The sequence below is a fragment of the Cupressus sempervirens genome, chromosome 3, assembly GCF_028749045.1.
Source record: "Cupressus sempervirens isolate cs-2001-9-10 chromosome 3, ASM2874904v1, whole genome shotgun sequence".
Taxonomy (NCBI): domain Eukaryota; kingdom Viridiplantae; phylum Streptophyta; class Pinopsida; order Cupressales; family Cupressaceae; genus Cupressus; species Cupressus sempervirens.
This window is the reverse complement of record NC_143120.1, coordinates 520,251,894-520,278,280: the sequence shown is the minus strand read 5'-3', so window position 1 is coordinate 520,278,280 and position 26,387 is coordinate 520,251,894. Positions and strand designations below refer to the sequence as shown.

The following is a 26,387-nucleotide window of genomic DNA, read 5'->3' as shown; positions in this document are numbered from 1 at the left end:
AGTAAGTATTTATACCCCATTTGGGATCATTGTAAATCATCATTGGAAGCATTATGTAATCTCTTGGCATATGCGAATAATAAAAGGAGTTTTGCTGTTATGATCTATTGTCTGTGTGCATTAATCTAAACATTTGGGGTCGTTGCTCGATGGACTTGGAACAAAGGCTGAGGAATGAAGACTAATGCCGAATCAACTAAACAAAAATAAGAATAAGTTGAAGGACAAAGTTGAAATCCGCACAACTCAAGGAAATTTAATTTTGGTGCAGTAGGCCGAATGCAGATAGAGGTTTCAGAAGCTTATTGACGGATACCAAAGCACTGAGGAATTGTTGGAGGAGACTCGACAGCAGGTGAAATTGGTGGAAGAAGCAAAGGAGGAATTTTTGAACCTGTATTCGCCGAGGGAAGAGAATCTAGACGGAAGGGAATTAACTCGCATAGCTTGGAGTGCCAAGGGAGCACGAGTGTGGAGTGAACTCTTCGTCCGCTATACACTTCCGGAAGGGACAACTTCAGAAGATCCTTCTTCACTAAAGTTCGCAGTTGTTGCAAATAAGACACTTCTACCAAACGACGGTGTGGCAGTGCAAAGTGCCAGTTTGGGAGTACAAAGCGCCGGTGTAGGAGTGAACAACGCCAGTGTTGTAGGACCAAACAATGCCCGTGCACAAAATCTAGTAGTGATGGCGGGACCAAAGGAAAAGTTGCCAAAGTTTGATGGTGATAGTACAGCCGATCCAATCCGACACTGTAAAACATGCGAAATGATTTGGAGGGCAAATGGCATAATAGATACAAACGAATGTGTTCGACAATTTTCAGCAACTCTACGGGGTGTTGCAATTGATTGGTTTGCCGATACAGATCCCCAAAAGTTAACCAATTGGGACAACATTAAAAAGGAGTTTATCATGGAATTCCAATTGTTGCGCGACGACAATGAGATCGTAGCGGAGATATACAACACAAAGTAGGGGAAGAATGAAACTGTTTGAGTCTATGCCAAGAAATTAAAAGACTTAATTAATAAAATGGAAAATAAGTCGGTAGATGGGCTGCAAAAAGGATTGTTCATTGAAGGCCTACGACCAAAGTTGTAGAAGAAGATGAAGATTGTGCCGCCATCGTCATACACTGAAGCATACAATTGGGTGATGAACTTGGAAAGTGAGCAGAAAACAAAGAAGAAGAATAAGAGTAGCTCATCCGAGTCAAATGACGATGCATGTTCAGAAGAAGAGAGCAGCGATGATGGAAAACAGCAGCAAGAAGGTCCGAGCTCTCCAGAAGGACATGATCCAGATGATGAAGGAATTCAAGAACATGTAGAAAGAAATGAAGGGAAGCGAGCTATGGTGCACAGAATGTAAGATAAAAGGTCACACAAAAGGATCCTGTCCAAAAAATCAGTTTTGTGAGATCTGCCAGACCATGGGACATTCCACAAAAGAATGCCCCTTCAATATGAAAACCAGAGGACCTCAACAAGTATTCCTGACACAGAGAGCTTCCGCATTTTGAGGGATCGGAAACACAAGTACGAAGGGTGCCACGTTTGGAGGGTACAGAAACAATAGATGAGGGCAAAACAATAACAACAATGCGAAGAATAATAATGGCAGCCGAAGTCGAATTCAGTACGATGCAAACGGCCGGCTGATGGTTCAATGCCGAGCATGTAATTTGTGGGGCCACTTTGCTAGAGACTGTACAACAAAAAACACACCAAAATTATTATACAGATGGTGCGGACCTGGCGATCATGAAGATGCCAAATGTTCGAAGTCTAAGTGAATCTGATCATTGTCGGGACGGACGAAGAGGAGGTGCTGGCAATCACACGGAAACAAGCAAAACTACACCCCGAATAGGCGGAAGAAAAGAGCAGGTTGGAGGAAGTACGGAAGGAAATTGAGAAAGTGACACAGGCGGAGAGTGTGCATTTGAGGGACACTACAGGTACCTCAACAAGGAGCTGCGCGGAACAGAACACTATACGACATATACTACAAATGAAGGTACCTGTCAAAATCAACAATTTGTTGATCACAATGCCTCAGCTTCGATTGACACACAAATATCACGCCAACTGCTAAGTTACCAGGAGAACCAGGAAGAGGGAAGGAAATTGCCGCAGGTGGAGAAGACCCAATGTTGCTAGCCCTCACATCCGGACGACATCCGGTGGTCGTCGAGATGGGGATTCTCGGAAATGTGCTGACAAACACAATTGTCGGTGGAGGGTCCAGTGTGAATGTCTTACCCGAGGATACCTAGAAGAGGTTGGGATAGCCAACGTTGTGGCCACCTACATTCCAGTTGCTGACAACAGATCAACACGACATTAAACCTCTCGGCGTCTTGATGGCACAACCGGTGACGATTGGCACACAACCATTCTTGCTCGACTTCGTCGTGATCCCGTTGAAGAGAAAAGGATACGATGCCATTTTGGGCCACGGATGGCTTATTCAAGCCAAAGTTAAACACGACTAAAAGAAAAACACTTTATCACTTGAAAGCAAAGGGCGAAAATTCGTCAGTGATTTACACACCCAAATGGTGGGGGAAGAAGCTCTGTCATCAGATTCTGAAGAAGAAGATGAAGGGAGGCAGCGTATGGAACCGGATCAGGAGGGAGTCCTGTGGTTGGAAGGAGGATCAACGGACGATGATTTGGATTCTGTCAACGGTCTTTACCACTGGCAGATGGAAGACTATGAGCTATTCCAGAGTTGCAACATACTGACAATAGACGAAGGGCACAACGGAGATGAATTTCCAAGAGAATTCAGAGAAATGAAAGAGGGGGATGCGCTGTTGGATGAAACACCCGCCCATGCATTCAGTGAGGGGGAGCCGATCAAATACAACGAAGCCACACTGCAAACCATGAATTTGGGAGATGAGGTCGAACCAAGGAACATATTTGTGGGAGATAACTGGGACCCAGTACTGAAAGCAGCGACATTCAAGATATTTTTGGAATGCAAAGATGTACTTGCATGGACATGCAAGGATTTGAAAGGAGTACCACCGGAATTGTGTGCGCACCGCATCTCGCTGGTTGGAGTAGTACTTGTACGAAAGCGACCCTATAGGATGAATAAGAACTATGCGGCACAGGTTACAGAAGAGATCAACCGGATGTTGGAAGCCAGTATTATTTTCAAGATGCAAACAAGTGAATGGGTGTCACCCATAGTAATCTCACTGAAGGACACCACCCAGATCCGGATATGAGTTGATTTCAGATGCCTTAATGCAGTAACAATTAAGGATCCCTTCCTGATTCCATTTACAGACAGTATATTGGAGGAGGTCGCAAGACATGAAATTTATTCCTTTATGGAGAGGTTCTTCGGATACAATTAGATTTCCATAGCAGAGGACAAACTGAAAATGACATTTGTCATAGAAGATGGGGTGTACGCATACAATCGGATGCCATTCGGCCTATGCAATGCGTCGGCTACATTCTAGCGGATCATTTTGCGCATCTTTGACAAAATGTCCGTCGGCAACTTCAAGTCGTTCCTGGATGATTGGTCGGTATTCAGTGCCAAGGACAAACATCTGGCAACGCTGGGCGAATGTATGGAGAGATGTTGACGGGCGCGACTAGCCCTGAATCCGAAGAAATGCAGATTCATGGTTTCGCAAGGAAGACTGCTCAAACACATAGTCTGTAAGGAGGGATTGAAGACAGATTCAGACAAAGTCAGAGTCATATTGGAAATGTAGCCATCCACCAATGTGACGAAGGTAAAGTCTTTCCTGGGACACAGGCTATTACAGAAGGTTCATAATTTTTTTGCCAAAGTATACTACCCGTTAGACAGGTTAACATGCAAAGGAGAATCGCTTAGATGGGAGAAAGAACAGTATGAGGCATTTGAAGGGCTGAAGGTATGATTGGCTACGGCATCCATCTTGGCATATCCAGATTGGAACAAGGAATTCCATGTTCATGTTGACGCATCCAACTATACGATCGTAGCAACCTTGGCACAAATAGGTAGCCACAAGTTGGATCACCTGATATACTTTGCCAACCGACTATTATCAAAAGCAAGACAGAACTATAGCACAACGGAACGAAAGCATTGGGCATGGTTTATGTAGTATAGAAGTTTCGACACTATTTGTTGGCAACACTGTTTGTATTCTGTGGACCATCAGGCTTCATTGTACCTGGTAAATAAACTGGTCATCCAAGGAAGGATCAGTCGGTGGCTACTTTTGCTACTCGAATTCACCTTCAAAATCATTGTACGGGCTGGGAAGAAGCATGTCAGCGTAGACCATTTGTCGTGGATTAAAATAGGTGAACCAACGGATGGAGGCATGAATGATGATTTCCTTGATGCATAGCTATTCCAAATTGTAGTACTACCAAAATGGTATACCAGTATTGGGGAATACTTGTCCACGGGACAGCCATCGAGGGAGATGCTAGAGAATGAAAGACGGAAATTGGTATTAAGGAGCCGTTCATTTTAGTTGATTAATGGATTGCTGTACAAAATGGGGTTGGATCACATCCTTAGACGGTGTGTGTTGGAGGAGGAAATGCCGAAAGTATTGAGGGAAGCACATGAGGGACCAGTAGGTGGACATATGGGACCTGACACCATGACAAGGAAGATACTACTGGTAGAACTGTGGTGGCCAATAGTGTACAACAATGCGTGGGAATGGGTCATCGGTTGTGACACTTGCCAACGGGCCGAGAAGCAGCTGAAGAGAGACTTTATGCCGCTTAACCGCTCCTATGCATAGGAACTCTTTGAATGATGGAGATTGGATTTCATTAGACCTTTGAACGTGAGCAAGACTAGAAGGTGCCATACATTGTTGTCTCAATGGAGTACTTGGCCAAGTGGGTGGAGGCACGCGCACTACTGGATAACTCGGCCGTAAGCACAACCAGATTCATTTATGAGCAAATTATTACTAGGTATGAGATTCCATTGCAATTAACAAGTGATAGGGGTGGACACTTTGTTAACCATGTCATTCGACTGCTCACCACTGAATTCAAGATCTATAATTTATTGTCGAACCCGTACTACCCGAGAGCTAACGGATAGGCTAAGGCTACGAACAAGGTTCTGGTATCAATTATCTACAAGTCATGTGCAGTTGAAGGTGAAGATTGGGAGGAAAAACTACCCTCTGCTCTGTGGGCATACCGCATGGCGTACAAGGTGACAATGGGGCACACACTGTTCTAACTGGTGTTCGGGCAGGAAGCAGTGGTACCAACAGAGTTCATGATACCAAGCCTAAGGATCGTGCTAGAAAATAAGTTGGGCGACATGGAAAGCCTGAGGGAACAGTTGCATAATTTGAACAAGCTTGAGGAGAAACGGCTATTGGCACAATGGGCCACAGAGGTGACACAGAACAGGCGCAAAGCATGGCATGATAAACATCTGAAGTTGAATAGGTTTCAGTTGGGCTAGCAGATGTTGAAGTATGACGGACGAAATGAGATCAACCTAGAGAAGTTTAAGGTCGGATGGGTTGGGCCATACCAGATCCGGGAGGTAGGTGACAATGGAGCAATAAAATTATGGACTTTGGACGAACAAGAAGTCAAAGGACGAAGTCTGAACGACTCCCTCGTCATTGCAGAATGGCGAAGTCTGCAGGGAAAATTGAGTTGTATTTTTGTTTAAAAAAATTGTAAAAAAGAAGAAGAAAGAGATCAGAGCGTGCCCACAGACACTCCTGTGGATTAATGTTCCGCGGGTAGGATGTCCTGCGGACACCTGTCTCGCGGGCAGTGATTGCTACGGGTAGGCTCGTGGACAACTTCTCCGCGGGCTGTCTTAACCCCCGCGATAGCTGGATTCTCAGTCTGCTTCACCAGAGATAGCTGAATTCTTGCTATGCTCACATGGAGCATACGTCCCCAACAAGAGCCACTGATGGAGCTCAAAATTTTAAATTTTTTATTGATCTCCATTTGTGAAATCATATAGGAGATAAATGATGAAATGGTATTACCAATGTCAAAAAGCTTCAGCATTGTATGGACAAAATTGGTACTAGAGGTGATTGAAATATATAAAACATATAAAGGAGTTATGAATATGAAGTCATATAAACATAATTGTCAAAGAGCCTTCAAGGAATGAGGATTAATAGTTTCAGAACACACAGGAAGTACAATATGAATCAACAAAAGAAATTCCAGGCATGCTATGATTTAAATAAGAATGAATGAAAATGTATTATAAACAACAAATCGTATACAAAAAGGAAATTAAATTTGTTTGACCTGTAATGGCTTTTTGTGATTATCTACTCTCATCCCCAGTGTTGGATACTTTTGAAGTATAGGAACTGATTTGGATCATACCCACACATTACTAGAACCATTCTTACTTGAATTTCAGGGTGCTGGAAATGTACAGATTGCCAAGAGTCTTCGGGTATAATTTGGAATGAGCAGATAAGTTTATACATGAATACGGAAAAGGGAGCTCTACTAGTCTTCAAGCAATCAAGCCATAAGTATAAAAAATAAGTAGCCATCAGTAAATAAAGACAAAGTCATTGCCGGCGCCATATAGTGAGTTGTCGAGTATAGAAGTGTGAAGATCGTGCTTGAAATAGATAGTTCGCGGCAAACAGGGATTCATACTTAAACTATTATTGAACGGAGTTGAGCATGGATAATATGTAGATGTGTGTCTCAGGGTTATGAACACAGAGATTCCAGTTGAATGATACGTATCCACAACGTTCATTCTCTATCGAAGTTTCAAACTATTAAGCAGACAAGATTATCATTGATTGATATAAACATTGGGGGAGTAAAGAAAAGTTTGTTTAATGTAATTCTCGTGTATTATATCTTGAAAATGTCAAGAGTTTCCAAGGCGGTAGTGAGAAGCGATGGGTATGTGACAAATATCATTCACGTCAAGACTTTCCACAGAGATTTGCAGCACAGTTTATTAAAATATTCATATATACCATTATAGATTACACTCATCGATAATACAAAATTTTAGTTTGTCTAAAAAGGGACATAACCTTTTTGAAAAGAGAAGTCGCTTTATGAAATCTAATATAAATTAGGAAATAACATTCAAAAGAGATACATTGGAACAATAACATTCATTTAGATATTCACAGGATATATTCGGAAAAGATAAAATATTTGTATTATTTTGTATGGAGAGATAAGGGCAATATTATGATTTTGTAATAAATTCCATTATTTTATTTTTATAATAAAATAAAATGTTTTTTGCTTATTATTAAAGGTGTAGGGATTTAAACTCCATGTGAATCGCCCTTTATAATTATTTTTGAAATTTTGTATACAATTTATGTATCAGATAAGTGGACAAGGTCATTTATCATTTTGAATTTGATCATTAGAGATATTGTGAAATATTAAAACATTTTTCGTATTTGTATCCAGTTTGTCTCCCTGTTAGAGGAGTTAAAATTCAATCTGGACTAATTTAAGATGGCATAATATTTGATCTATCGCATCTCAATTATTTAATTGTTGGCAGTAAAGTGGGTAAAAACCTTATAAAGTTGTACGTGATAATTTATTGAAGTTGACTCTATTGCCCGAATGAGAAGAGGCACTGGTCTTATTATTGAAGTCAAAAAACTATATATTCCTTCCTACAAGCATCAAATCCATTTTTAAAAACCTTATACAAAGCATTAAATTATTATCCAACATCCAATTTCATTATGATCGATTTGAGGACTTTGCTAGCCAGAGAACTCCAAAAGTTTAATTTCGCTATAGAAAAGCCTTGAAATAGACAATCATCTTTTGAGGTGAAGGTTTACTCGCCTAGGGGTTTAGCGGAGCCTGAAGTGCAAGGGAATCGAGATGTATTCCCGTTCGTTGGCCAGAACTGATTGAGAAGTCCTATCAGAGAAGAGGTAGGCTCTTGAATTTCCAATCTGCGGTTTTGGGAACCAACAGATTGGCGACTCTGTTGGGGAGAGTTGCTTGCAGTACATATTGCGAAGTTACCCAAGATTTCTAAGTTCGTAGATCTGTATCAGAAGTTGTATCAATGTGTTTGGAAGTGTACTCTGTTTGAAGTAAGAACCGGAAAGATTAATACATTCCTCGAAAGGGGTGGCGACTCTATTTAATAAAGTTTCAATTGGTAGCTCTGTTGAGGGAGAGGACTTAGAAGGAGATGATTTGATTACCTAACATGGAGAAATTATACTACAATCAGGAGGCAGATCTATGTTACACCATGGAGGAAGAATACATACACCCCTTGGATGTGTTTTTCAATTTGGAAAGATATGAAGGCGAGACATCGACACTTTTGTTTGTAAGGATGGTGGATATTTTTCAAGAAGTACCTTCAGACATCATGCCTACACGCAAGGAATTGATAAGAAAGTTTTGTGAATTGGGAATCTCACAATATGACCCAGATTTGATGCTTCTTTTCCAAATGCTAGATGAAAGTCCGAGTTATATATCTCCTTTGGATGCATATTTGAATTTAGAAAAGCAAGAAGATGAATCTGCAACAGAATTCTTCATGAGAATGTTTAATGCTTATCAAGAAATACCTTCAGAATACAAACCTCCATAATCTGATCTTCTCTACAGGATGTGGGAATTAGGCCTCTTATATGATCATCGGTTTCTTAACTTTCTTGAACTCATGGATAATGAACTAGTTGCAGAGGACAATGAATGTAGGATTGAAGTAACAAATGGGTCAAGTGAAGTTTCAGATTCAAGTAGAGATGAAGTTATCTCGTGTTCTTGATAATTGTATCTCGCGAATTGAATAGAAAAGAGTTAAGAAGCAATTGGAGCCAGAGCTTTGACCAGGAGCAATTGTGGAAGTCTATAGCTAGAAGCTTTGTCTATAGCTTATATTTTCGTTCTTAATTCACAAAATAGTTAAGTTTTTCTTACTTTTACGAGTCTTTGTGCCCTAATTGTAAAGCTTTTCCATATAGAAGTACGATCGGACTTAGAGCCAAACCGGTACATTTTCAGCTAGCCTTTGAGTTAGTGAAAATTTATCGGTATCACTGTTTCCAGATCTTGATAGAAGTGTAGTTAGAGATTCACTCTGCCCACTACTTGCTCCACGAGTAAGTGGATTCTTTCTTGAAAGATAAGAAGAAAGGGTATTGGTAGAACCCATTTTTATAAAATCTCTCGAATTCTTGCTTACCTTGAGTTGATTCAAAGGACGGTGAGAAGGGGGAGCCTTCCCTTTAAGGTAGGAGAAACTCTGTCTCACACGGTGTGGTTGGTCATCCTATTTTGCCACTGGATTTTTACCCAAAACCGATGGTTGCAAAATATCCACCCAACATATTAGACACACTTTTGTAAGCCAAGAATCATGGACTTTTGCTCGACATTTTAGTTTGTAATCAATTTCATTATATTCTAATATCATTTGAGTCACAAGGAGTTTAATGTCAAAAGTTGTGTCATTAATATTTAGTTTGCATGACAGCTGTTAAAATTAATGTCTAGCTGTTGTAGGTGTATATTTACATAGTGTATGACACCTATATCCATTTAAAAGGTCAAAAGTATTGTAATTGCACTATAGCTCTTTGCCTAGACATCTATAACCATTTGGGAGCATTTAAATCGCATTTGACATCATTTCAAGGTTTCAAACAACCATTATTAGAGTGGAACACAAAACAAAAAGTAAAGAGGTTGTATGCACAGTGTTTGACAAAATGACAAACATCTAAAAGTGAAGCAATCCAGTGTTTGTTAGAGTAAGAACCAATAGGAGTTATTAATAGTGGTATGAGATCTAGCAAGGCTCTTTACAATGAACTTTGGAAGTTGTTTGCATTTCCATATTTGGACTTGCTAGGGGAGTCACCATTTTCTTCACTTGATGTTGTCCTTTTGCATTACACCTAGGTGGATTATCTTGACTTCTACATTCTGATGCTTGCCTTGCACTTTCACCCACATACATGTCATCTACACGTCCCCTTTAAACATCAATTGTACTTTGTTTATCTTCAGACTTGATGGACCCTTCTTTTTTGGCAAAATTTAGGGCATCCATTTGAGGAGTGAGACTTATGTATTCAAGAGATTGTTAATCTTCATCATTAATGTCAAAACTAAGATGCCAAAGCATGTTGAAGAATTGTAGCGGTGGATGTATTTAGACATACTAGGGAGCAATGTTAGAAGTCTATACAACTATGGACTATGGAGGAAGCATATTTCAAAGCCTCGAGAAGAAATGAGTGGAACACCTTTCAAGGACTTCTCTGTCTATATTAATCACACTCCATTATTATTTTGTGATTACTAGGCCTGAGTGTTCAAAGATTTGATTTCTGTTCGAAAGCTCATTGTTCGATATCTATATCTTCAGCATACTTCAGATTAAGAAGCCCAGTCTTTAATTTGTGGCAGTTTGAAGGAGTTCTTGTCAAGCTTGTTCCTCTTAATTTTCCCAAATCACCAAGAATCCATACTATAGGGGGCACATGATTCACCAAGTTACACATTTGAGAAAGAATTTGTTTAGTTATATATGCAAGTTATTGGAAAGAGAAAGGTGCATTTGGAAAGCACACAGATGACTTTTAGACCGGTGAAAGAATAATATGAATAATGGCATGAGTATGATCACTACTGGGAAGACATGATAATCACTCATAACGATAGTGTCCTGTGTATCACTCACTTTGCATATCGCACATATGAAGCACTATTTTGAAGAGCCTAATCTTGACAAAGTGCAAAGGCTTTTGCACCATGATATGCTCAGGAATTTGTCCCAATCTTGCCAGTCTGGAAGATTACTTATTAATTTGGATGATGCTTGTTAATCTCTTTTCCGCTCTTCATGTTGAGGTGTTGCTAACATTCTATCACCTACATATCATAGGACAACAATATATACATCCGCAACGATTTCACCTAGCACTTTACCAATGTGAGAAAGTAGCCAAAAGGGGTCCTACTTTAGAACTAGCAATCCAATGGTGTGCCTGAGGATGAAAGTGTTTTTTCAAATGCAGTAGTGAAGACTATTGTGAGTAATATCCAAACAAAACTTATTATTGAGGCATGGAAGAAGTAGCAACGATTTGGGAATCATGTGATATACATGAAGGCTATCAGCAATCATTCCCAGATATTCAATCCTCATGAATAGTGAATTGTTTCTTTTCCAACAAAGCAAAGGATTTGGAATTGTATTATTATTTATTGATCTAATGGTGCCCTCTGTTATTGCAGATGAACACATGTGTAGTAGAACCATGGCAAAATTTCCAGATTTCTCAGTAAAACAAAAATTATCAACATGATAGCGGAAGAGGATGTTCGCAAGAGGCATATGGAGAAATATGGAAGCATATATAGCAACCAACGTTATGTATTCAGATGAAACTCCATCTATAACACAGAGTATGTACCCATATGGAATGAGGGGAGTTTGCAAAAGTATGAGTCAGTGATCAAGGTTGCAGTTTGACAGACCCAAGGATAAAATCATATTCAAAAATCCTTTTGAAGCGAATAGAAAGGTTGGATAGTCGCCCATAGTCTTCATTGGTAAAGATGGCAACAAAGATGCCTAAAGAAATCACAGCCACTGCTCGAATAGCAGGATTCATGGACTTCTGAGAGCCCGATACAGAATTATAAATGTATGTGTTGGAAGGATTTTGCATAAATGAAGATGTAAAGAAATATACATTGTGGATGGAGCATGGGAGATATAATTTATCCAAACATCAATGAAGTTTCCTAGTCCAATTCGGAAAAATAATCATTAAATTATAAAATCACTAAACTTTTGTGTTTGTTAATGATGATTTATTTGTTTTGAAGGGACGCGATGCTTTGGAAAGACATCCAATACCCCCTTTCACATTTATAAATATGAGATGTAAAACAAAGACAAGGGAGAGACAAATTTTATTCATATTCCTATAAATTTATACATATCTTATGCATTTATGATATTTTATATTTTTCATTTGCAAAGAAATGAATTTTTGAACTAAGCTTGTGGATGATGGATTATCAAATAAATTCTTGTGCTATTTTAGAGTCGAACTGTATTGGATGGATCATCCATAAAGAGTGTCTCTAGTACAATTTTATTTCCGGATCAGTAAGAAATATCTATTTAATTTATTTGCATTAGAGTTTTAAGTTATTATTAAGTTGTGTCTTTTATAAATATTTTTTATTAATTTCTACAAGTATTTTAATATTCGGATAAGTGGACTGGGTCATTATTGCATTTTAAATTTGATAAACATAAATATTGTGAAATATTTAATTATTCTTGTATTTATGTCTAGTTTATCTTTGCAGGAGTTAAAGTGCATCCTAGACTAGTTTAAAATTGCATTCATATAATTGATTCGTCGCATTTGAATTATTAAAATTGTTTATAGTTTAAGTGAACTTTATAAAGTTGTATGTTTCAACTTATAATATTGACTCTGATTGCCCATTTAATTAAGCACTGGTCTTTTATTCTTGATTCATAATCCATATGCGGGCAACTGTTTCATTTCTTTCCATTGAGAAAATAATATATTCATTTGTTGCAATCATCTATAATAATCACTTTTATTTAAAAACTCATATATTCTTTTATTATTCTTAATTCATAATTCACAAAATTGAAGTTTTCTATATTTCTTGCCATTAAGAAAACTTTCATTGTATTTGTGTTTTAACCAATTTGCTTTAAGCATCTTGGATATAAGGTTGTTGTTTAGGATCAAGTACACTTGCCTCGGTTTTGCAGAGCCGGAAGTGCAGGGAACTCGGACCATATTGTTCGGTTTCGTCAAGTTGGCCTTAATCGGTTGGATATCTTAGCATCAAGCAGGCAAGGCTCGTAGGATTCCAATCTGCAGTTTTGGGAACCAACAAGACTCATTCTTGCACCTCCTTTATCAAGGTGTTTTTGTTTGGGTTTCTCCAATTCATGGTAACTCGAGATGGCTAGCTTCTTAACGCTGCGGATGTTTCTCTTGCAGGCCTCAATTAATTTGTTTTCAGGATTTCTTTCTTCATCCTCCTCATTTGATGTTAACTATACTGATCAATTGCTTGATTGGTCAGCAGGGTCTGAATGCACTTTGTTAGGGAGTGATAGATGTTTGAGTATTTCCTCCCATGGTCTGTGTTTGTTCGTTGGTGAGGGTTTTCCTTTCTTCCTCGCCTTGACTCCCGCTGACATTTTGGCTTCAATTTCTGGCAGGATTGAGCTTTTTGTTAAATAACATTTGGTATCTTCTTCAATTCTTCTTAATCTTCTTCATTGTTCTCCTTGTGCTCTTAGTTGAAGGGATCTTCTCACCAGTTCTTTGGTTACTTCATGACCACTTGGAATATGTGTCCTATCTTTATTAGTCCGCACAAGCATTGATTTTTGGGGATACATCTTGCATCGGTGTAACATTCTTCTTCTTCTCGCAGGTGTCTTTCTTGTAGCATTGTAGTATTTGTTTTCTTCACTAATTTTGATTCCCCTCAATCCATAGGCTTGAAGGGTAATGAAGTGGAGTGCAATAAGCCTAAGTACTCTGTGCCCACAAACAATCAACTTCTTTTTTGACAATAAGATTGTTCCAGATGGCATCTTGAGGGACCTCTTGTGAGAGTTTCTCTGCAGATATGTCCAGAAAATTTATTAAGCCCTATGTTAGTTGGTCTTCTCATTCTTTGTTGGCTTGTGTTGGTTTGTCGACAAGCTGTCCAATTAGATTGCTATGATTCTCGTCTGTGAATCATACTTTGCAAGTGTTTGAATTGGCAGTTATGCCAACTTTTTTAGTTGAATAGCCTACTTTATTGAATCATAGAGTAAATATAGATAACAGAATTACAGAAAAAAAATATCATCAATTACTTGCAATCACATTCCAGAAAGCTGTCTTTATTTTCATTTAGTAGATATGCAGTGTATACAGGAATTCATGTGTTGTTGCCGACTAAAATACACCAAGGAATTTATGGGCAGGCCAGCATTGGTTGAGAACATAAAATTTTGACGACTGCCAAGAAACCACAACTGTGAAGCACTAGACTTAATTACACTTCAACTTATTTTATTACATGCCAAACTATAGTAGCTGCAATATTCGCTCTTTTTTTTTTGCAAACTGGTTGATTTTTCTTTATTATCTGCTTCTTTGTCCCTTATTGATTTATATAATGAAAATCGAGCAAACCTATTAAAATATAATGCAAAAGCAAAAATAGCCTTGCAACTACATATTCTCCAAAAATTTAGTCTCGAAATGAACCAATATACATTGGATTAATATTTTGTTGTTGGCAATGCAGGGCATTCACTAATGATAAGCCTAGGAATGATTCTAAAGAAACTAGCTTTGGAGTATAATCTTGCAGTATTGGTAAGCTCTTTGTGTATTGGTTGCCCGTGTTTAACTCTTCCCGTCAATACATTTCTCTTTTACTGCAAATTAGCGCTAGACACAGATGTAAGATACTTTATGCACGCAGTAATTTTATTGATCACATCTGGTTACTTCTGGTCTTAAGATAATGTTCTGTTCTTTTCTTTATTAAAATATAAGTGTGAATCCTGTAAAATCTCTTTCTTTAAAAGCCAAATGATGGGAACTTTGGTCAACAAATTTCTATGTCTAGTGAGAATGGATGCCAAATCTGATTTTATTATTAAAGTTTAATAAAATATTCTAATAGTTCAAAATCAGTTATGACTCTCCCAAAGCACTCAGTCCAATACTCACTTTGACATCAAATGCTTCTTAAAGAAAAGAGTAAGACAAAATGGAACAGGAACTTGAAGGTAAGGGCATGTGCAAACTGGTATGTCAAGCCAAGCTTCATTTTATGCAGTTGTAGAAAGAAAAATATTTATCCATTGAGTAAAGTGAGTCTGAAATTTGTAGGTGCAATTATTAGGAGTGACCTCTGAAGGATTTGAGACTGAGATGGCAGAGGAACAATAATTTCAAGCTTGAGAATGATATGGTGAAGGGATCATATTCCCTAGAATTTGAGAAAGAGAAATACAGGGTGCAATTTGAGATTAATGCCAGAATTTGTGGATGTGATAATGCAATCATTGTGGAAAAGATCTATGCTAAATTCTATGTAGGCTGTCTAGTATAAGTGAACATGAGCTTAGACGCTTTTCAGTTTTGGAGATATAGTTAATGAAACAAAGTATATTCTTCTTTATTCAACCTTTTTATTGTATGGTATAGTAATTTCAATCAATCCAAGCCATTATAGATTAACAGATCGTTATGTCAGTATTGCAGTATTCTCTGTCCTCTATACAGATACATATATCCACACACCAGATAATAAATACAGATATAGTATTCTAGGATATGTCTTGGATTCTGTATCCAAATGTCTCTACGCACGAGCCTACATTTGGGCTGGATCTGATACATCTAGATACAGTACCACACTGTCTGGTGCTCTATCGAGTTTAGAAATTGATCTTAGAACATTAAAAATTGTGAAAATGATAAAGCATAAAAAAATGTTAAGATGCAAATGCACACCCACACATATCTTTAAATCATAAAAGATTAAAAAATAAAAAACTAAACTAGGATAAAAGCCAAAATATGTATAAATACATATTTTAAAAGTTATGTTCTCTGCCCATAGATGTATAAATGATTGAATATAATCATAATCACCATATTTAACCATATCTATACTGTGGGATCTAAAAATCACCATTGCATCTGTATGAGTATCTGATAGTCATATCCTCATCCTTGCAATTCTGCAACACGTTTTTAAAACCCGTTCTATAAGATTATTATATAAGTTCAAAACAATATGGCTGCCATTTTAGAATGCTTTTTTAAAGAGAATTATGTTTTATATTCCATTACAAATGACATTTATATGAATAATTGGGCTTCAAAGAGTGTTACTAAGGCCATACTAAAATGATAAAGCATATGTCCACAAAATAGAGTTCAGCATAGGAAGTAAAACTGAAACTGTTCTACAACATAACCAGAAACATATGCACAATAGAAATCAAAAAAGTATTCATGAGATAGAAACATCAGTTGAACACATCACAAAAGCAGATTAGGGCTTGGGATTTAGTATTTACTAATCAAAGTTGATATGAGCATTGGGCTTCAAAGTGTGTTGCTCCACACCCTATCCAAGGAAAGAAGGGAAAGAATCTTAGATTGGCCTTAACAGCTGTAATGTGCCAATCACAGTTTGATACTAAAATCCAGAGTTCCCAGTCTTGGACTCGGCTCGGACTCAACAAGGCTGACTTGACTCCTGACTTGCCTATGACTCGGCAAAATGAAACAAATCCTTGAAATTATATACTTCTATAATGATATATATGAAATTATATCATATTCCATGACCCGAGTTGAGTTATAAAAACATGGCCAGGTCTGCTCAGCCCAACAATGCGGATTACTCACATGACTCGTGGAGGCTTATTGAACTAAGCTAAAAATGTATTGGTATCTGAACTCAATCTTATGGGTACATGTTCCTCACTTTACTATCACAATCGTATGACACTTAGCATTCTACCCACACACCTATATAGGAAGATAGACTTGACACTCGATAATGTACTGGTACGGGGTAAGACACACTTAGCACTCCACCCTCGACAATGCATTCATATGGAAAAGCACACTTGACATTCAACACTTGACACTCGACCATATTGTTGTAGTCTTCTAGTTCAATGGTTTTTGACTTTCTTTGTTTGCTCAAATGTTTATGCTTACGTCTATGCTAAAGATAACTGTAAACTTCAAACTTCAGCCTATACACATTGTATGTTAATCACGACAATATAGTATTCATAATTATGAATCAAACCACAATCAACAATCACTGATGCAAGCATGGACCATAGAGGATATAACAACAGTAGTAAGGTCTTGCCAGCATAATACTTGTGATTCATAAATATATCAAGTTACACAAATTTGTCTTCAATTAAAGACTTCATAGATTTCAACAAGCAGATAGATTAGGGTGAGGAATTACTCCTACCAAAAACTGTAAATGACGAGCTAGGGAAGGTCTTGCACCTCCAAAGCAGTGCACTAGAAAACACAATCTAATAGGAATTGCAAACACACAATAAATAGATAACTTCATGATGATCAACACTATGCCCAACCAACTTGTAATGACCTCCAAGATGTGTCTAGAACATCACAATAGACTAGGTTGACGTCACTTTATTATTTTATTACTTCGGCCCCTTTTATTTAATTATTATATTAATTATTTATATAATTCCGTATGATATTATTTTAGATTCAAGCAGTTGTTATGGCCCTTGATTAAAAATTAATAAAATCATCAATTTGTTTTTAATTAGGAACAATAATTACAATAAATAGATTAACTAATATGTATTTTGAGATGTATAGCCAATCAAATTGATATGTTACTAAAAAATATATAAATTAGAAATATATAATTCAAAATGCTTCAATAATATAAAATGAATATTATGTACCATATATAATATCGACCTATGTAATGAAACCATAATATAAATAAAATCGTAAACCATATAACAAATACAAATAAACAAGAAACAATGAGTCATGTCCAAGAAGGAACGCAACCTCTCCTAGTCACGAGGTATTTAAAGGGAGGCTTGATGGAAGGTAGAAGATAATTGAAGAAGATTTGGAAGAATACAAGGTATCTATTCAAATCATCACACAACACAGAAAATGACAAAAAGGGAAGCCACTCCCCATTATATGAGTCACAACATACAATGCTTAAGACAACATCTAGTCAACCAATGCAGAAGACTACAATATCCAAGAAGCACTTAAGATAACACACAAGCAACACAAAATAATTATTATCTCCTGACTACATTGGATATAAATACTGTCCCAAGCCAATTGATGATAGGGATTTCTAGACCTATATCCATCACTAAACTTTAGAGGAATTGAACATTGCAAGACAATTCCTTACAATTGTAGTCCCTAGTATATAAAACCAATGAGTGATAGTATAGCCCTATACTCAATAAAGGACCAAATAAAAATAGCACAACTTTGTCTTAGACAATAATACAAACCAATAGCCTATCTGTGTATCCCAGATTAAGAGATTATCTAGGGAACATAGAGATAAACTAATGAAGCATCAAGATATATGTTAACTGACAGCTCTACAACAAATAAGGAACTCTAACTATATAGGAGATAGCGTTGTCCATCTCCAACTATAAGAGGAGCAAAGAACTTCACTAAATACATAAAAGCAATTAAGGTAGAGTGTTCAAACCTCTCTGAAGCACATTCAAAGGAACATTTTGACATTGAATATAACAATGGAATCAAGGTAGACAAGTATGTATTCTTTGAAGGACTTAGTATATACTACAAGGATTATATACATAAGCATATATGAGGATGGATACACAAATAATAGGTATCTATAATGCTTAGGATGAGATAGAGCTCTCTCCTAGGCTCCTAGAAAGGATGGATATATCAAAGATTGATATCTATGGGTCTTAATGAAAGAATCATTGTGAGGAGATAGTACCTTAGTTGGAGGGCTTCTTTAAGTTGTGCAAGACAACTAGAGCCCTAGGAAGCACTCCCATGGGGGCTAAGTACCTAATCATAGTCTCTCCTTAAGAAGGGGTTAATTTGGGAGTTAGGGTTGTGGTTCCAAAAATCGCAGATTGGAATCCTACAAGTCTTGCCAACTCCATGCTGGGATATCCAACTAGTTATGGCCAACTTGATAAGATCAATCAATTTGATCTTTTGCACTTTTAGCTCTGCAAGGCCAAGGTGGGTGCACCTGATCCTGAACAAATCACTTCCAAGATACTTATAAAAGATTGGTTAGAATGTGAATGCAGCAAAAGTTTCCCAAATGATAAGGATTATAGAAAACTTTTAAACTTTCAAATTATAAGTTGAAAATAATAAATGAATGTGAGGGTGTTTTAAATAAAAAATAATTATAATTCTTCAAATGAAAGATATTAAATAATTACTAGTGTATGGATTGTAAATCATGAATAATATAAAGACCAGTGCCAAAATTTAAAGGGCAAACATAGTCAATATTATAAGTTATTACATACAACTTTATAAAGTTTTATGCACCTTAACCATAAACAATCTAGTAATCAAGACACGATGGATCAAATATATAGACGCAATTTTAAACTAGTCTAGAATGCGCCTTAACTCCTATGGTTGGGAGACAAACAAGACACAGATACAAAAACAATTAAATATTTCACTATATCTATGTTAGAGTTTAAATACTACAATCGACCCTACCCACTTATCTATCATATAAATTATTTATAGAATTTTAAAGTAATTGTATAAGACACAACTTAATAATATTTTCAACTCTAAAAATTAAAATAAATAAATATGCTTACTGATTATATCAGAAATAAAATTGCAATAAAGACACTCCTTATGGATGATCCATCCACTGCAAATTTATTCCAGAATTGCATAAAGTTTTTATCTAGTAATCCAAATCTACGAGCTTTGATCAATCATTCAATTTTCGCCAATAGAAGAACATAATATATCAAATGTACATGTATATCTTGAGTATGTAAATTTTGTAGGAAATTGTATGAAATTGTATGGTGTCGTTGATAAATATTGAGTAGCCGACGGGTCCTTTCGGGAAGGTTATTGTTATGTAGCTGATGGATCCCTTCGGGAAGGTTCTTCAGAAATTATATATACACCTTCCGAGATCATTGTAATCATGATGGTAAGCATAATGTAATGTCTTTGGCATATGCGAATAATAAAAGGAGTACTGCTGTTCTTGTCTGTTGTTTGTGTGCATTAATCTAATTTAACCATATGGTAAACATTTGGCGCCGTTGCCCGATGGACCTGAAACGACGGCAAAGGAATGAAGACTAATGCCGAATCGATTGAACAAAAATAAGAACAAGCTGAAGAAAAAAGATGAAATATGCACAACACAAGGGAATTTAATTTTGGCACAGCAGGCTGAACGCAAACAAAGGTTTCAGCAAATTGCCGATGGACACTGTAGCACTGAAGAATTGTTGGAAGAGACTCGACAGTGGCTGGATTTGGTGGAAGAAGCAAGGGAGGAGTTTCTGAACCTGCATACGCTGAGGGAAGAGAATCCAGACGGAAGGGGATTAACTCACATGGCTTGGAGTGCCGAGGGAGCACGAGTGTGGAGTGAACTTTTCGTCCGAGATACACTTCCAGAACAGACAGCTTCGATTGACGAAAACCTTTCTTTACTAAATAGCACGACTGTTGGAAATAGTGCGGGTGTTCAAAGTAGCGCGGGTGTTCAGAACAGCGCAGGTGTGTAGAATAGCGCGGGTGTGCAGAACAGCGCGGGTACACAACAAGTCCCTCAACCTCAAACAGCAATGGTTGGACCAAAGGAGAAGTTGCCAAAGTTTGATGGTGATGGAACAGTCGATCCAATTTGACACTATAAAACATGCGAAACAATTTGGAGGGAAAATGGCATAACGAATACAAATGAATGGGTTCGACAATTTTTGGCAACCCTAAGGGGCGTAGCAATTGATTGGTTTGTCGATATGGATCCTCAAAAATTAACCAATTAGGACAATGTTAAAAAGGAGTTTATCACTGAATTTCAACTGCCGCACAATGACAATGAGATCATAGCAGAGATATACAACACGAAACAAGGAAAAAATGAAATAGTTCGAGTATATGCTAGAAAATTAAAAGACTTAATAAACAAGATGGAAAGTAAGCTGGCGGATGGGTTGCAAAAGAGATGGTTCGTTGAAAGACTACGTTCGAAGTTACGGAAGAAAATGAAGATTGTGCTCCCATCGTCATACACTGAAGCATACAATCGAGCAATGAACTTAGAAAGTGAGTAGAAGACAAAAAAGAAGAGTAGCTCATCCGATTCAGATGATGACGCGTCTTCGGAAGAAGAGAGCAGCGATGACGAAAAGGGCAGCAAGAAGGTCCCAACCCTCCAAAAAGATATGATCCGAATGCTGAAAGAATTTAAGAACATGCAGAAGGAGACCAAGGGAAATGAACTATGGTGCATAGATTGCAAAATAGAAGACCTTACAAAGGGATCCTGTTCGAAACACCAGTTCTACGAGATCTTCCAGATCATAGGACATTCCACAAAAGAATGCCCCTTTAATATGAAAACAAGAGGACCTCAACAAGTGTTTTGACACAGGAGGCTTCCGCGTCAGGAGGGAGCAGAAACACCAGTACGGAGGGTGCTATGTCGGGAGGATACAAAAATAATAGGTGAGGGCAAAACAACAACAATGCCAACAATAATAATGGGAGCCGCAGTCGAATTCAGTACGATGCGAATGGCCGCTCAATGGTACAATGCCGTGCATGCAATTTGTGGGGTCACTTTGCCCAAGACTGTACAATGACAAACGCACCGAAGTTGTTATGCAGATGGTGCAATCCTAGAGATCATGAAGATGCTAAGTGCCTGAAATTAGGAGTAAATCTGATCACCATTGGGATAGATGAAGAGGAGGTTCTAGCAATCACACGGAAGCAAGCAAAATTGTACCCTAACCCGATCGAGGAAAAGAAGAGATTAGAGGAAGCACGGGCGGAAATTGAGAAGGCGACATAGGCAGAGAAAGCACACTTGAAGGACACTACTGGTACCTCAGCAAGAAACTGCGTGGAACAGAACATCGTACGACAGATATTACAAACTGAAGTACCGGTTAAGATAAATAATTTGTTGCTCACAATGCCTCAACTCCGATTGGCACTCACGAACATCGCTACTGCTGCTAAATTATTAGAACAAGGGAGAAGGAAAGTGGAGCACGTGTGGAGGACTCGATGCTGCTAGCCCTCACATCCAGATGGCATCCGACGGTTGTCGAGATGGGAATTCTAGGAACTGTTCTGACAGACACAATTGTGGACAGAGGGAACAGTGTGAATGTATTACTGGAGGACAGTTGGAAGAAGTTGGGGCATTCGACGTTGTGGCCACCTACATTCCAGTTGCTAAGAACGGACCAACATGGCATTAAACCTCTCGACGTCCTGATGGTACAACCAGTGACGATTGGAACACAACCATTTGTACTCGAGTTCATCATCATCCTGTTGAAAAGGAGAGGACATGATGCCATTCTGGGACGTGGATGGCTTGTGCAAGCGAAGGTCAAACATGACAGGAAGAAGAATACACTATTAATGGAAAATTGGGGATGACGATTCACTATTGATTTACGCACACAAATGGTGGGCGAAGAAGCCGTATCGTCTGATTTCGAAGAAGAGAATGACGGAAAATAGCGATTGGAACCCAATAAGGAAGGAGTCCTGTGGTTGGAAGGTGGATCGACGAATGATGATTTGGATTCGGTGAACGGCCTTTTCCACTGACAGATGGAGGATTATGAGCTCTTTTCGAGCTGTAATATGTTAAGGGTCGACAAAGGTGAGAAAGAAGAGGAAAATGAATGTTTGAAGGAATATAGAGAATTGGAAGAAGGAAAGGCGGTTACGGCTGAAGCTGAAGGGAAGAACATATAGTATGAACCTAGAAAAAGGAAAGATCCCACTGTACAGAACATAGTGAACGGACCGTGAGAAAGAAAATGTTACGTCGAACCACGGATATAGTAGAAAGGTGCCGGCAAGAAGGAGAACACATCATACGGTTTGCACAGAAAACAAAGAGGAGGGGTTTAATAAAAGCTTCAGCATTACGAAGTAAAAGTTCTAAAATCAAGAATACTGTTATTGATGGCAAGGAGTAGCGGCCGATGGAAGTCATGGTACTGAGTGTCGAGAACAAACTGGGCGATATGGAAAATTGGAGGGAGAGATCGTGTAACTTAAATAAACTTGATGAGCAACGATTGCAGGCACAATGGGCCACGAAGGTGACATAGAATAGGTGCAAAGCATGGCATGATAGATACTTGAAATTGAACAAGTTCCAATCGGGGCAGTTGGTGTTGAAGTATGACGAACAAAACGAAATCAAACCGGGCAAGTTTAAAGTCAAATGGGTCGGGCCATACTAGATCCGGGAAGTAGGTGATAACGGAGCAATAAAGTTGTGGACATTGAACGGGGAGGAAATTTTGGAAACAGTGAACAGTTTGAAATTGAAAATATATCAGGTGCAACCTGTTCCGATGACAACGAATACCAAGGAGCAGTAGAATTTTGTTACAAAAAAAAAAGGAAGAAAGAAAAAAAAAGAAAAAAAGAAAAAAAAAAGAGAAAAAAGAAAAAAAGGGAAAGTTTTTTAAAGCCACCATACGGCTACTGTACATCGGCTTCATTGGTCGTTGTATGGCTTTTTATGGACCTTATAACTGTACAGAAAGCACAGCTAAGATTTCATTATCTCCTCGTATGGATTTTTTTCCACTGTGAATAGAGGTTGAAGAGGCATTTGGTAGGCATCGTACGCCCTTCTTAGTTTACCGTACGATCCCTAAGTATAGACAAACATTGTACGGGATAAGATTGAATCTGTACGACACCTTTTATTCAAACACCGCACGCTCCCCCCTTCTGTTCAAGTGCTGTATGAAGTTTTGCATGTTATTCAAACGCAGAAGCTTTATGATCACGATACGGCCAATTTATATGGTCTGTGGGCACTGTACGCCTTGATCTAGGAGATTAGGAAGGCATTTCGTATGCTAGTCAGGAAAGTTAAAGGCCGTATGCCTAGAAAGAATAGCGGGATGAATTTGATTGCTCAGGACTGCATAAGACCAACATACGACAACTACCTAGTATATGTTGACCACCGTACGGCAAGGAGAGAACCAGAAGGCCACGTACGGAAAAGGAAAACAAATATTAATCCAAGGGCCGTACGGTAGTTATAAAGCAATTAATGGACACTGTACGACATAGTTAGAAGTAGAGAAACCATTGTACGCCAGGTGGAAGCAGAAGCTATCTATAAAGTCTTCAAGGAGGGCCGTACGGACATAGGGAAGTAGAGAAATTTGTAGAATAGTTGGTTTGTATAGAGAAATAACTGACCTAATTCAGCAAAGGAACAAATGGAGTCTCTAGGAAAGAGAAAGTGGAAGAGCAAAAAAAATAATGACGAAAGATCGAAATAGTTTAGAATGAGCAACGTATGATGCCAAAGGGAAGGGAAAGACATAAGTAGGTAGAACACATAAGCAGTTGGTTGAAAGAGTGTGGAATTAGAAAAAAATCACAAAAATGGTGTGTTCCATGGAGTTTTGTGTGGTTATTAGTCATGGGAAGTGTGACCAGTTGATGAGACCTAGAGTTGCTGTAGGCATGGAGTGTCTATGTGTTAGAGGTGGCACTCGGCGTAGGTGTTTGGCGTAGGCTGTCTTAGTGGATGCATAGAGAGCTCAGGAGGAGCTGATCATCTAGTTGAAGACAGTACAACGACACTTGGCTCAAGGTACCCAAGAGTTGGAAGTAGAGAAAGCAACATGAGTGGCTATCAAGAATAGCTTGATTAAGGAAACAGTATTGTGTTAGCAGAGGCTATAGATGCAACATGGTTTGGAGACCAATTTGGTGCAGGCACGGGATGAATGTGAAAGTGTGTGACAAAGATAGATTTATCTTGTTGTAGTTAGTCAGTTAATGTATTCCGTTTTGTTAATCTGTCTCGGATATTTTGTAATTGTTGTGCAGAGACGACTTTTTTCTTTTGGGGGGGATGATGTCATTGGTAAATATTGAGTAGCCTACAGGCTCCTTCGAGAAGGTTCTTATTATGTAGCTGACGGGCCCTTCGGTGATTGTCGTGTAGCCGACAGACCCCTTTGGGAAGGTTCCTTGGAAAGTATTTATACACCCTTCGGGATCATTGTAATCATCATCGTAAGCATAATGTAATTGGCATATGCGAATAATAAAAGTTCTATTGTTCTTATCTATTGTCTGTGTGCATTAATTCATTTACCCATACGGTAAACATATGGATTGTGTCCCTTGTATCGATTTTATATCTCATATTTATAAATAAGTGAAGAGGTGCCAATTCTTCACAAAACATCACATCCCCCCGTAATTAATAACTAATTGGTAACTTCTTCTATACAACTTGTAAGTTTATTTTAAATTGCCAAAATAACACACTGGCTTAATTATTTTATTTGTTTATATGTTATAATATAAGCTGGGATATTTGATCAATCTTTAGAGCGAACAGGGCCAATTGGTTGCTGGTAATGGGAAAGAATCAATTGCTCAATCACAAACACATTCATTTCATAACTTTCGCTTGTCTATATATCCTGATGGTGATATAGGCGTTGAAAATATCTTGTGTGTTCTCTGTGTATTTGCTCTTCTCTTCCGCTGGAACTACTTCCTCCTCTTAATCTTTTCTAAGGAGATTCCTGAACCTACAAATGAACACAAGATATCTTTAGATATAATTCACAAATAGTAAAGTCCCCTCCTCAAGCGGTCCCGTGAGAAATGGGCACTGAAATCTCCACCATTATGCATATTTATGGCCTCACTTTCCAATTCAATGGATTTTTCTTCATCAATGGCACACATTTATGTTATCCTCTTGCTTCTATCATCATGTTCGAATAGGCTTAGCATGAATATGGTTACAAATCAATATTGGAACTTATCATCGTTCAATACTTTGCAACTTCATTAACTTATTGTGTTGAAAATGTTTGTCGTAAGTTCTTTGCCTGGTCCTTGATACATATAGTTGTTGTTGGCCACACATATAATATCATTGGTGCACTTATTTCCATATTTCATTCTCTCTTATTGGGTCTATAGACAAAATCAGAGCAAAGTCGTGCCTTTGAGTGGGTTCTAGAAACAAGTTGACTCCCGATATACCATAATTACAATATGATATTGTACTTGGGTTTAATTGTCCCTCCAAACACCATATTCCATAATTGTTAGTGATGGAGGCCAATAAAACTCAATGCTTCTTTACCAAGGCTCTGAATATAGGTAACGACACTTTTTCAGAATTAGTCCCACTCGTCATTGAAATATCCCAAACCGAATATTTACTCGATTTCCTTTTCAATCAATATATTCAGACTTAAAGATAGGCAAATGTATTGCAACACAACAATAGAAACCATAGATTCTACAATAGATAATATAACCTGTTTCTTCTCAAAATAAGATTTAGTATTCAAGCATATGGAAATGCGTTGCAAACCAACATAATGAAACCAGTAATCTCTCCCAAAACTTCTTAAAAAAACGTTATTGCATTATACAACAGCAATACAATAACCAACAATCAGAAATGCAATCTTAAATATAGTTTTACAGTCAGATTGGAACATTTAAAGA

The 26,387-nt window shown here is 38.0% G+C and overlaps 1 protein-coding gene across 3 annotated transcripts in view; it reads left to right on the top strand.

Moving 5' to 3' along the window:
- RAD51D (DNA repair RAD51-like protein) overlaps positions 1-26,387 on the top strand; it is a 281,195-nt gene that overhangs the window by 173,147 nt on the left and 81,661 nt on the right. For all 3 annotated transcript variants that reach the window (XM_089820653.1, XM_089820654.1, XM_089820652.1), the window contains exon 8: positions 14,350-14,420. In XM_089820653.1, coding sequence (XP_089676779.1) covers positions 14,350-14,420 — 71 coding nt within the window. The remainder of the gene's footprint in view (positions 1-14,349; positions 14,421-26,387) is intronic.